The following is a 12,987-nucleotide window of genomic DNA, read 5'->3' on the forward strand; positions in this document are numbered from 1 at the left end:
TAGAAACTACATTACAAGTTTCGCATCGAAAGAAAATATATGAAAATCAACTTACGACTCTACAAGAAGAAGAAGACTCCAAAAGTATGGAAGTTGCTTATGAAGACGATGAATTAATTATATTAATTCTGTTTACTAGTTTTTTTGTTTCTGTTATAGTTTTCGCTTTCATATATATTGTTTTTTATTTTTTAAAATGAATTATGTAAAATATGTTCATTAGTTAATTAGGCATTAGTTTTGTACTCTATTGTTTATTTTTGCTTTTATATTGTATATATTAATTAGATTTAAGATTTGTTTATAATGGATACTTTTATTTTTTTCAAATGTATTATAGTATAAGTTTATAAATATATAATTATTTAAAATTTTTGTTTTTGTTGCTACTATTTTTCGATAATAATTTTGAATGAAAAGTGGGGTTAGATTTAGAGGGGCCTCACTCAGAAGCGTGCACCCTCATCTTGAGACGTAAGGGAATTTTATTTTAAATTACCCGCCAAATTTTAAACACACAAAAATTCCGGAGCGCAAAGAGACATCTACCGGAACATTCAGTAAAGGCGCAAACCATGCGACGCGATCGAAGCGCCACCATACTAGTATGACTACTGCGCATCGCTTCTGCGCACGGCGTCACGCATATTTTTACCCTACTTTTGTCGTTATCACTCATTCTAATCACAAATATATGTAGACTAAAAATTTAACAAACCACTAAATACGAATCGTGCCCTAGTTCTTCATTATCAACGTATCCATTACGGTAGAGGATGTACGCAACAATGTTCCTTATTTTGTTATATTTTGGTAAGTTTTATAGTTTTAAAACTTAAGTTAGAATTATAGTGAACCAAGAGCTATAAGTTTATATGGCCATCATAAAATCATCCCATTGTGTCGAAGTTAAGTTGGTTACAATAGAAAAGGTTTTAGGGTCGTAAATAACGTGTCCACTGCAGCTCGACCGGCTCTTGTGGTTTCGTTCAGGGACGGCTTTCACTAAATATGAAAATCCACCACTCCACTATTTCTTTACTACCTGCAGCCGCTGAGGGTTCCGAAATAACCACTCGCTTTGAAAGCCGGCCCTGTTAAATATGAGCAAGAAATGTTTAGAAGATGATTTATTGCCAACCGGTAAGCTTAGTGCGAACCACACAAAGGGGGTATTTATTTGCGGTCAACTACTTTTATGATGGCCATATAACCTTATAACTCTTGGTTCACTATACATTCAGGAAGTGTTATGTGCCAAAACTACGGCCTGCGTTTTCTTTAGGCCAAATACCCTGGTTTTAGCACAGAATGGATACCACTGTGTCAAAAAGACAACGGATCAGAAGTCGTTGGCTATTTCTATGGTCCTGAAAATAAATTTTTCGCTCCAGAACCAAGCGAAGCAGTTTCATTTACTCTCTACACCAGGTAGCTACCACTCCTTTCTTCTTCCAGTAGTAAATTTAAAAATTTAGACAACACCCCAATGGCACCCTTATTGAAGACTTGATCCAAAGCTATGATATAATTTTTGACAAGACCAAACCAACGAAATTTGTGACCCATGGATGGATGTATAATGGCACGTCCCACTCATGTATAGATATTAAAAACGGCTTCTTGAAAAAATACGACGCAAATGTGATTGTAATGGACTAAGGCCAAATTTCTGACAACGCTAGCTACTCTATCATTTTGTCTGCCAGCGATTCCGTGGGTGAATTCTACTCCAAATTCCTAAACAAAATTGTAGATTATGGAGTAGATCCTCAAAATATTCACCTGGTGGGTCACAGTCTAGGTGCTCACGTGTCAGGTTTTGCAGCCCGAGTTGTCAAAAAAGGGAAAATTGGAAGAATAACAGCCCTTGATCCTGCTAAACCTGGGTTTGATAATATCCAGTTAGTGAGTGGTGGACGTTTAAAAAAGGACGATGCTGGTTTTGTTGATGTCATTCATACTTGTGCAGGATACTTAGGAGTGGGGGATTCCATAGGTCATGCTGATTTTCGTCCAAACGGTGGAAGCGTCCCTCAACCTGGGTGTGGAAATATTTTTGAAGTAGGTGAAGAAATTGTAGAAAAAGAAGGGTTTTCAGGTATTTTTTAGATGGTGGAGGGTTGTAGTCATGGACGAAGTTGGATATATTTTGCTGAAAGTCTTGTTTCTAAGACTCCTTTTATGGGGTACCCTTGTGATTCTTTCGAAAATTTTGAAAAGAGCGATTCATGTGAAGACGGAGAAGGAGTTCCAATGGGAGATGATACACCTAGTAGTACACGAGAAGATTATTATTTAAGAACAGGAGAAGATCCACCGTTTGCTGTCTAAGAAATTAACACCGATGTTAACCAGTATCACAAAAAATAGAAAAGTCACTGTTTTCCGAGCAGGGTTTTTGTAATTTATTATTCGTAATAAGCATTGTTTATATGTATCAGGTACAATAATGTATTCATTACGTTGTAAATAATTAGAATTTTAGTCCTTAAAACTTGTAAAAAAAAACGTGTGTGCAGTTATGTTTACTACGTGTTTGTGTTATATTACCAAAATTTTTATTTCGGAGATTTGACTATTTCTGCCATGTAAATGTTATCACTTCTTATCAATTATACAATCACGAGAACCCACTTGCTTATTGACGGCAGCGTAAACAGTTGTCGCTTAATAAACGCTGACCTTTGTCGAATCATGCTGTCCATAACTACAATTATATTTCTCATCATCTTTGTACTACTTATTGTCTTCAAGATTTATATGAAAGTGACAACAGGATGGTGCCGAAGTCATACGTGTTTGGTGGGCAAAACCGCAATAGTTACAGGAGCTAATACAGGTAAGTGTGCTTTAGTAACCTCTGGAAAATTAAAAGTCATTTTAGGTATCGGTTACGATACGGCTTTAGACTTTGCCAAAAGGGGTGCTCGAGTGATTTTAGCATGTCGAGACGAAGGGCGTGCAGAAGAAGCTCGAGTCAGAATAGTGAAAGAAACAGGCAACAACAATATTGTTGTACAATTGATTAATATGAATTCTTTTGAATCGGTAAGAGAGTTTGCGAAGAAGATAAACGAAACAGAGGAACGTTTAGACATTTTGGTCAACAATGCAGGAGCTGGAGGAATAGGTAACAGGAGGAGTAAAGATGGGCACGTTTTGCTGATGCAAATTAACTACTTCTCTGCATTTCTTCTAACAAATCTTCTTATCGGTTTGTAGAAAATTTATTATCGCTGTAATTCTATATACATTAATGATTTAGGACTACTAAAAAAGACTAAAGGAAGCCGAGTGGTCAATGTATCATCGATTCTCGCAAAATACGCCCGTAATTTTAAAGTAGCTAATGTAGATCAGTTCCCAGGAGTTTATTACGTGTACAACTACTCCAAGTTATGCAATATTTTATTCACCATAGAACTTGCGAAGAGATTAGATGGGACTGAAACAACCACGTATTCATTGCATCCAGGGGCCGTGAAGACTGAAATTTTCAGACGTACCAAAGGCACATCAAAATTTATTGCAAATTTCCTTAAAAATTTGTTCTTTAAAGTAAGTGTTGTTTTGGTTTTTTAATACCTTTATCGTAAATTTGTACTGCTTAACTGTCCAGACAAGCGAAGAAGGAGCGCAGACTACAATTTATTGTTCTGTGGCCAAAGACATCGAAAGATGTAATGGAGCACATTTTGAAGACTGCCAAGAAGTACCGCCTTATATAACTACCAGGGTTCCAGGACTTTCGAAAAAATTGTGGGACTTGACTAAAGACATTGTTGGGTTAAAACCTGAAGAAATGTTAATTTAACTGATTTCAGTGTCCGTTTAATTATTTTGTACGAATAAATGTGATCAAGTTGTTCTTACGAATTATCATCTTAAACATTGTTGTCAAGAAAAAATATAAGTAATTAATTTATTAATAAATTTTATTATCATTCGCGAAGTAAGTGCTGAGTAATATAATATACAATGACAATTTAAAATATCATCGCTTCAATTTTAAAATAATCTCGTGGATTGCTTATTAATTAGTTAATTACATTGTACGTATTTCGAATACACATATGCAATCAAAGAAATATAAACTGCAACTGCCTTGATAGCAGAGTGATTCATTTGCATATAATTTTGTTTCTTATCCCAAAACAATTTCTTGACCTTTGCCGCATTGCAAAACCTTTTATCGTGTGAAAAGGCACTAAATAAAAACGGTTTTTATTAGACAGATAATACTTAAGCTCCAAAACTACTGGGCCTATACGACATAGGTTAACGGCACATCAGAAAAAAATACAAAAAATAGAATGTGTAATAAAGAAAAAATAAAATATAATAATGTAAATAGTATAAACCAACCAACATTTGTTTGTCATTAATTTTTTAATTCTCTAAATTTAAACTATAATTTTTTTCTTTTAATCAATAAATTTCGTCTTCTTTCTGTTGCAATAAATTTTGGTAGTACTTTCCTAAACACTCGATTTACGTTACTAATTGTAAATTGTTTATCAGTGGATACCGCATATCAATCTTGATATTTTTCTCATTTATTGTATCTTCTGGATTGATAATAATTTTAAATGGAGCTTTACGTTTGAAATCTTGAGCTTTAAAATATTTAGCTACAACCTTCTCTTTTAATTTTAAGTCGTAGACGAAGTCTTTTTGATCAAAATGTACCTTAATATATAATTTTAAAAATACATAAGAAAGGACCTTACAGAATAAGTACTTCAAAAGTTTTGAAAGTGGAACCGATTTTCCAATTTGGTAAAAGGATTAATCACAATTGAGATGGGGCGGGTGGGTGTAGTTTATTCTTCGATTTTCTTGGTACATATAGATAATCTTCTTTCAACAATAAAACACTTATGCCCATTTGCACCAACGTTAGCGGTAAGCATTGCTTAGCTAAGCAATTCTTAAAAGTAACTACTTCTTAAATTGTACAGTTGTTGCACCGTCGCCGCTTAGACTCTACTTAACCAAGTAATACTTAGTTGGGGAATTGTGTAAACGTTTCATTTCTATTGGCAACACTGACGCTTGTTTGTATAGAAACGTCAAATATTTTAGGTTAGTTTGTGCGTGTGTAGTTCGAATAGTGCTGATATTTATTTTCTCTAACGTTGGTTGGGTGTTTAATAAAAAATGGGCTTAGAAGACAGTCAAATACCAGGTCAATATTGTTCAAAACCGGGGGACGGGAAATGAATTTAGAAGAAGTTTTATAACTTTTTTTTTGGGAAATTCATAATATTGACCCTTTTCCTGTAAGATCGTAAAACTTCCATAGTGACTTTCCGTGCGCACGCATCTTCAAAACCACGTTGGAAATAGTATCCAGCACTCCGGCAGCAGAGCAAACGCTTGTGACAACAAACCGCTTTGACAGAATGCAACCGGCTACACATGCGTAATCTGTCGCTCATTGGTTAATTTTAACTTGGCGCTCCAAAAATCTGACTTCGCCTGCGCGATGTTGTCTCACTCTGTATCATTGGAATTTATATAATGTCTACTCACTTTGCTTACAGGAAAAGGGTCAATTAACAAATCTATGCTATATTACTTTTTAATTTGATATTTTATTACATTTCCATGTTATTACGTTTAAATTTATTTTGCTGCTTCTTTTTTATTTCAATGTCTAACTCTAAAATTCGCTTTCGCACCTATAATTCCATATTTTCTCTTCCTATTCTTGTTCAGTTGTACCTCAAATAACTGTAGTTTCTCGCTCCCCTCTGGCGCTTTTTATTGTTCATATGAAAAATAGTTATTTATGCAACTAGTGCGTAAAGTGTATATTTTTTTCACGAGATGGAAAATTTGCCGCACGAATGTCTTCCTTTAAAAAATGACACGCTACGACACTTTTTCATTTAAATGCGTGAAAAAATGAAACACTATGACACGCTTCTAGTGCCATGAAATAAACGTATCGTTTATAAACAAAAATTAATAAAAAATGTTCCACTTTTTACGAACACGAAAAAAACATGTTATTCTTTACAACAAAACATTGTAACTGTGGTACATACCTCCTTTATATTTATTTTTAAATTGCTAAGACTTTATTTTACACTTCAGATACACTTTTGAGCACTGATAATTTTTAAAATTGGAAATTTTCGATTTCATGTAATCACCAAAATTATTATCCAATAGAAATAAAGTGTTGTTCTGTTACCATGGGTACCGCACATGCGTTGTATCGTTGTGTCTCGTTAAGCATTGCTTACAAATTTAAGCCTCAGGTAATCGGGCGCTTAAATTAAAGATTTCATAGAACCCTTTAAGAAAGACTTAAACGTTGGTGCAACACATTGTTGGTTTTAAGAAATTCTTAAATTTTAAGTATCTGACTTAAACGTTAGTGCAAACGGGCATTAAAATATCAAATGGTATTTCGTGTTGTTGAAAATAGGTATACATTAAGAAAAAGAAGCCAATAATTAAGCCCCACCCACCCACCCCTATCTCACTTGTAATGAATTTTTTGTCATGGTCAGATAGAGGGGCGGAGTTTAATTGCAAAATCCATATTTTCCTACAAAATTGACTATTTTAGACATATTTTAAGTTTCCTCTTCTTCTTCTCTTCAATTGGGGTAGTACTTTTTTATATAAAACTATACGTTCTGCAGAGTGGTAAGTAACTGACCGAAACTTAGCTATAAAAAAGCGCCAATTGTAACTTTTTTTGTTGTTTAGATTTATTTCTTATTTCAGAAGAAAAGAAATGAGAGAATGGGTGGGTAGGAGGGGCTAAGTTAAACTTTATTCTAGAGAGTCATTTATATACAAGCAATAGGCCCGCCCTCCCACCCCCTCCTCATTCTAGTGACTACTTTTAGTATTGTCTTATAGTAGCAACAACTAGCTTGCCTGCTCACTATATTCTTAGACGGTGTCATTACCAAAATCAGTGTTACCCCTTTGCAGCTACTATTTTGTTACGGACAAGTGGACTTCGAGTCCAAAATGCCAAAAGTTTCTGCAAGTGTCCACGGCTGGATAAAAAGTATCCCAAACTAGTGTTAGATGAAAATTCTCAATCTTTTTTTTGCAAAGTGTGCTCTAAACTAAGGTATCCAAATTTTTGTCACATCACATCACATTTATCTTTATTAGTTCCAACTTCAAACAATTGCTTTAATTTATTGATATCTTATTGTTTTCAATCAAACGCGAGGAGTAAATCATGCACAAAATGAAGTAATTTTATTGTTCAGACCACCTGTGAAAAGTTTTCGATAACGCAGCATGTTAGGACAAGCCTTCACAAAAATAGGTAAGCTGATGAGTTCTACTAATGTGAAGTCACAAAATCTACTCGCAGAATTTTTCTCCGACACCCAGAACATGGCACCTTAACAATATAATATTATACTTTTTGGTTCAACGCAATCCGGCAGTTCGTAACTTATAAACAAATATGTTTTTTGTTTGTCTATACGTTTGTCAAAATCACATAACAATGGCTCGTTTAACTGAAAAAGAACGTATAGAAATCCTACTGACGTTAGGTTAACTCGTAAAATGCAAATCGGTAAACAACACCAGATAAGCTTATTTATTTTCAAATGAAGGGTACAGGGAAATAATCATCGAAATCCATTTGTATGTATTTTGAAAGAAATTGAGTTGAAAGTTTAAAATGCTGCGGAAAATAGATTGAGAAACCCACAAGGTTCAGTCTAACACAACTTTTTATTTTTTTTAATGTTTTAAAAATATATAAAATAAACTGTTTATGTTCAAATATAACAGCAAAAAAAATTGATGGAAAGTTGTTTCGACAGAACTTCCCTCGCACCTAAAATACACTGAAATATATCCAGCATTTTCGAGTTAAATTTTTACTTTAGGTACACAATTTTGAGATGAATCATCAACATTTTTCAAGGACACGTAAATCAATGTGGATTAGACTAAAAATAACAGTATTCCAAAAATTTCTGGGAAAATGGAGTGAGTCGAGACTGATTTTATCAATAGAATAAATTGACTCATTCATTAATTCTTTTGAGCCACCTAGACATACATATAAGCAAATCTAAAAAAATATGAATGCAAGTAAAACTCATCATATTTTGCACATTTTTAGTAGAATTTATTCAGCAAAATTTTGAGATGACGTTATCAATTTTTTAGTAGCATAATCCTGAACTTGTGGTTTATAAATACATTATTGAGATTTTTCGGCTTTTCGGTTTTTCGATTTTTCAACTTTTGATGTTTCAATTTTTCAGTATTTTAATTTTTGACATTTTCAATTTTTCCATTCTTCTAATTTTCGATTTCTTCATTTTTTTATTTTTCGATTTCTCAATTGTCCGATGTTTCACTGATACGATTTCGCAATTTTTCAACTTTTCGGTATTTTAATTTTTCAATTTTTAAAATTCTAGATTTTTCGATTTCTCGAGTTTTCAGTTCTTCTATGCATACTTCAGTTTTTCAATTTTCGGAATTCATTAAATTTCTGATTTTCCATTTTTTTTTTAATTTTTCGATTTTCTAGTTTTTCGATGTTTCCATTTTTCAATTATACGATTGTTCAATTTTTCGATTTCTAAATTTTAGATTTTCCAATTTAAATTTTTTTTTTATTTTTTCATGTTTGGACTATTTATTATTGCTAAAAATAAAAGTAAAAAATAACTACCAAAATTGTGACTAAAAATATGTAAAAATTAATAGAAAATAGAACACATTGCTGCTAAAAGATAAAAATAACTGTACTTTCCCAAAAAAATCTATTGCATGATTACTGTTCCACTAGTATTGCTAATTTAGGACGTTAGTATCAGACGCAATGAAAGTATTAATTCTTAGTTAAACAAAAAAGTAGTTGAGTGTCAAAATCGAGTGAAGCATGTGTGACGTGTGTAAACAAAAGCATCTAAATAATAACTATTTCCCGCAGAATTTCTGGAGGCTTATAGAGTCGACATTGGCCTGAGCGCGCTCCGGTCTGTGGATCATACAAGTTCTCGGGCGACGATGCATCTAACGAGGCAGTTGAAATACCTGATATGTCACAGCGCAAAAAGTATTTCTCAAAAAACTTTCAAACGTTGATGTCTTTTTAATCGAACAAAACACAATTGGCGAACGCAATAATCCAGAATGGTGCGCAGAAAAATCCTTTAGACTAACCTAACGTTATTTTGGTAAAATTTGCAAAATGAGAGAACAACTAACACGGCTAATCCTACTGTACTGTGAAAAACATTTTACATCCCTGCAAATCTAGTTCAGCATGTACTCTCCCAAAATTTTTGCATAGAAAATGAAGCAAGGACAACTGAAGCATTTTGCAGTAACACCAAACTGACAATAAGACAATGCGGTTTGTACATTTTTAGCGGCATCGTCAGACGGCTTAATAAGCAAAAACGCTATCGTAGACATATATAAAATATCCAATTTAAATAATGCTTAATTCAACGAGATGATAAATTTTGGGAAAATAATATGATAGAGCCCTAGAAAAATTTTATTTATATACCTTACTTCCGGAGAGAGTAGATTCTCGTTATTAAACAAGTCAACCCATTAGACAAATTGTAAAGAAAAAATTGTACAATTAACATTTTTTATTTGCATTCGCGTCATGTGTAGTTCATATAAATCTTTTGCCCTTCTAGTATAAACACACACAGGAATAAATAAATAGTAATATTGGAATAGGTTTACTGGAGATATCACGTAAAAAACGTGCCTATAATACTCTACCTCATAGATGGTGCGGAAAAAAAAAATTAAAATGATTGTTCAGGTAAATAAGTGGTTAGTGAAGTGATGAGAATCTAAATCTTGTCAGTTTTGTGTATTGATTAATATATAAAATGACAGATTAATAAAAAATATTTGAATATTTTTTTCAAATAAAATATTTTAGTAGAATATACAAAATTATAAAAATTTGCATACTTTTAAATCAAATTATGTCAGCAATGAAAGAAGTCGACTTGTAAAAGAGTTTCAACAATGTTGGTCAGCTAAGAGTATTTATGAGTTTTATGACCTAAAGTACCTGGACTGATTACCTGAAAGCGTCGGTCGGCAAGGCTCCCTGCTGTGTAAAAGTCAGCCATTTATTGAAACGGAAAACTTTGTAAATAGGGTTGCCTAGTTTCAGTTTATTTTCATTAGTCAGTATTTTTTTAAAAAGCAAATATTTTGATAAATATAAATTTTAAACAAAAATGACCGGGTCTTCCCCATAGAGCTCAGTGTTGTCTTTGCACCGATATAAAAGTTGAAGCGCAAAATGCTCTCTCCTTGTCTAAAAATGCAATTTCCTTAGAAGAATGAACGATTAATTAAACACTAAACAATCACTTATTTTAAAAAATATTGTGTGTTCCCCAGAGATTTAGACATAATCTATCAATTGAAATGTCGATCTTTTTTTCAAAGTTGAAATAACGCCCGTAAAATGAAAATCTATTTAGCTCATTTTTCGGTCTGCTACTGGGCACCCTTAACGTTTAATGGGTTAATAACATCAAATTAAAAAAAATAATAAGTTGTGTTACAAAAACAAATTATAAAACAACAGATTTTACCCTCGCATTATTACTTAAAGTGTATAATGTATAATAAGTTTTTGTATTGCCAAATAACTTGGTCCAGAAATAAAAAGCCATTTTGGGATGTTTAAAAATGATAAGGTATATAATAGATATTTGGGTATTTTCAGGGTGCATAAAAATTAGTGATTTTTGAAGGATTGTAGGCCTTCGGTTGTTTACTTTCGGAAAACAGCTAAATTATTATAGGATTCTGCTCTGTTTTTAACGCGCCAAGTATCCTGGCCCATTTTATATACTACTAACGTCCATAATTACAATTATATTTCTCATCAACTTTGTATTACTTCCAGGGGCGGCTGGTGCCGGGGGTCACAAGAGCACGTGCCCCTCCAAAATTACAACGTCTACAAACACACTGGACATAGCAAAATAGTAATTTTCAATATTTAAAAAATTATCCGGAAATTTGTGTAATAATTATCAAAACTATTTTTTTTTATCTCGCTCCACTTGTATAAAATGTATCAAAACGTACTTCCACTTGCATCTAAAGATGTATCTTGGATATATGACATGTTATTTCTGATGAAATGCTGATAAAAGCCCGGCACAGAGACCGAATGGACCGAATCATGGCTGATTTAGATGTTTTGTTTACATCGTTGCCATGGAAACTACACGTCGTAGCCGCCTGATATGCGCCTGATACAACTGGATTGTGAGCCCGTTGCGATCGTGCTCTGGAGGATTGAGTTACTATCGCGGGTTTTAATTTTTCTTCTGCGCGAACACGTATGATAAATATTCTTGGATAATCTTCTCGGTAATACAGACATTCGGAAACAACTACACACCGCTTATATTAATAATATTCGGGCACATAACTCAAGGGTCCACAAAAATCGCCATATATTACGCCGATTGATAATGTGCATAAAATTTTGTGGAGTGTTTGAATTTGCTTTACGTGGACATGACGAAAGTAGGGAATCACAAAATCCAGGTATATTTCGAGGTCTGATTGATTTTATGGCTAAATTGGACTTTATCAGATCATTTGAAAGAAGCAACAGTTTTTAAAGGAACGCCTAAAACTGTCCAAAATGAACTTTTAGATGCCATGAACACCGAAGGCAAAAAGGTATGGGGAGAAATCCTTTTTTATTTTTATTGAAGGTACTTTTGTATTTATTTCCGTCACACAATTTCGTCTATTAATTGGTAATGACAACCTGTTTTATATCTTCATATTTAACTCATCAATCAAATTGTGTCCCCCCATTTCAAAAGGTCACCGGCCGCCACTGACTACTTCAGGATTTATATGAAAGTGATGACAGGATGGCGCCGAAGTCATACACGTTTGGTGGACAAAACTGTAATAGTTATAGGAGCTAATACAGGTAGTGCCTTTTAGTAACTTCCAGAAAATTAAAAGTCGTTTTAGGTATCGGTTACGATACGGTTTTAGACTTTGCCAAAAGCGTGCTCGAGTGATTTTAGCATGTCGAGACGAAGGGAGTGCAGAAGAAGCTCGATTCAGAATAGTGGAACCAATATACAACAAAAATATTGTTGTACAATTAATTAATATGAGTTCTTTTGGATCGGTGACAGAGTTTGCTAAGAAGATAAACGAAACAGAGGAGCGTTTAGGCATTCTGGTCAACATGGGCGCCGGCAGGATTATTTGCAGGGGGGTGCACCCATACATTATAGGATATATTATATTTGCTCCATTTTCGAACTGAATCTGGGGTTGAAATTTAAAAAATCATTTAGAGTCAGGAGCAAGAAACTCTTTGTATATATCGCATCAAATTCAAAATAAATTGATTGAAATTTGTTCTGATGTTCTGAAGGGAAAAATAATTGGGGAGGTGAATCAGGCATTTGTTTTTTAGGTGTTGGCTGATGAGACTGCTAATATTAGTGGCACAGAATAATTATCGATTGGAGTTTGGTATTTGCGTTGTGATCAAGACAATAAAAATCCAATAATTTGCAAAGAATTTTTAGGATATGTGCCGTTGTAAGAACTGAATGCGGAAGCCATTTTAAAAACTATTATCCACTTCCTAAACGATTGCAATTTGGATTTAAAGTGTATATTTTATAATAAGCCAGGGGGGTGCAAGTGCACCCCCTTGCACCCCCCTGCCGGCGCCCATGCTGGTCAACAATGCAGGAGCTGGAGGAATAAGTGACAGGAGGAGTAAAGTGGACAAGTTTTGCTAATGCAAATTAACTACTTCTCTGCATTTCTTCTAACAAATCTTCTTATCGGTTTATAAAAAAAATTATTATCGTTGTAATTCTGTATACATTACTGACTTAGCACTACTAAAAAAGACTAAAGGAAACCGAGCGGTCAATGTATCATCGATCGCCGCATAATAGACCCGTGCTTTTGAAGTAGCTAATG

General features: G+C 33.7%; 2 protein-coding genes across 2 annotated transcripts; both read left to right on the forward strand.

Annotated features, from left to right (window-relative positions):
• Positions 1-1,662: 1,662 nt before the first annotated feature.
• LOC135135238 (pancreatic lipase-related protein 2-like) lies at positions 1,663-2,343 on the forward strand (the record flags this gene model as incomplete). The annotated part of the gene is made up of 2 exons (XM_064064263.1): positions 1,663-2,064; positions 2,113-2,343. Coding segments are annotated over 2 exons (624 nt in total), but the record flags the coding sequence as incomplete, so codon positions are not given.
• A 216-nt stretch (positions 2,344-2,559) lies between these two features.
• On the forward strand, positions 2,560-3,900 carry LOC135135245 (retinol dehydrogenase 11-like). Its single transcript, XM_064064270.1, has 4 exons — positions 2,560-2,842; positions 2,888-3,217; positions 3,269-3,561; positions 3,623-3,900. The coding sequence occupies exons 1-4, from the start codon at positions 2,596-2,598 to the stop codon at positions 3,815-3,817; spliced, it is 1,065 nt and encodes a 354-aa protein (XP_063920340.1). The 5' UTR covers positions 2,560-2,595; the 3' UTR covers positions 3,818-3,900.
• Positions 3,901-12,987: the final 9,087 nt, after the last annotated feature.

The sequence above is a fragment of the Zophobas morio genome, unplaced genomic scaffold (genome assembly GCF_036711695.1).
Source record: "Zophobas morio isolate AGI-343-1 ecotype UQ-CSIRO unplaced genomic scaffold, CSIRO_AGI_Zmor_V1 ptg000004l, whole genome shotgun sequence".
NCBI lineage: Eukaryota > Metazoa > Arthropoda > Insecta > Coleoptera > Tenebrionidae > Zophobas > Zophobas morio.

Bases quoted from the DNA above. Each gene is read 5' to 3' on its own strand.
- LOC135135245 (XM_064064270.1), top strand. From the start codon at position 2,596: ATGTTATCACTTCTTATCAATTATACAATCACGAGAACCCACTTGCTT. The intron at 3,218-3,268 runs GTTTGTAGAAAA...TTAATGATTTAG, and splicing joins TCTAACAAATCTTCTTATCG to GACTACTAAAAAAGACTAAA. The intron at 3,562-3,622 runs GTAAGTGTTGTT...TTAACTGTCCAG, and splicing joins TTAAAAATTTGTTCTTTAAA to ACAAGCGAAGAAGGAGCGCA.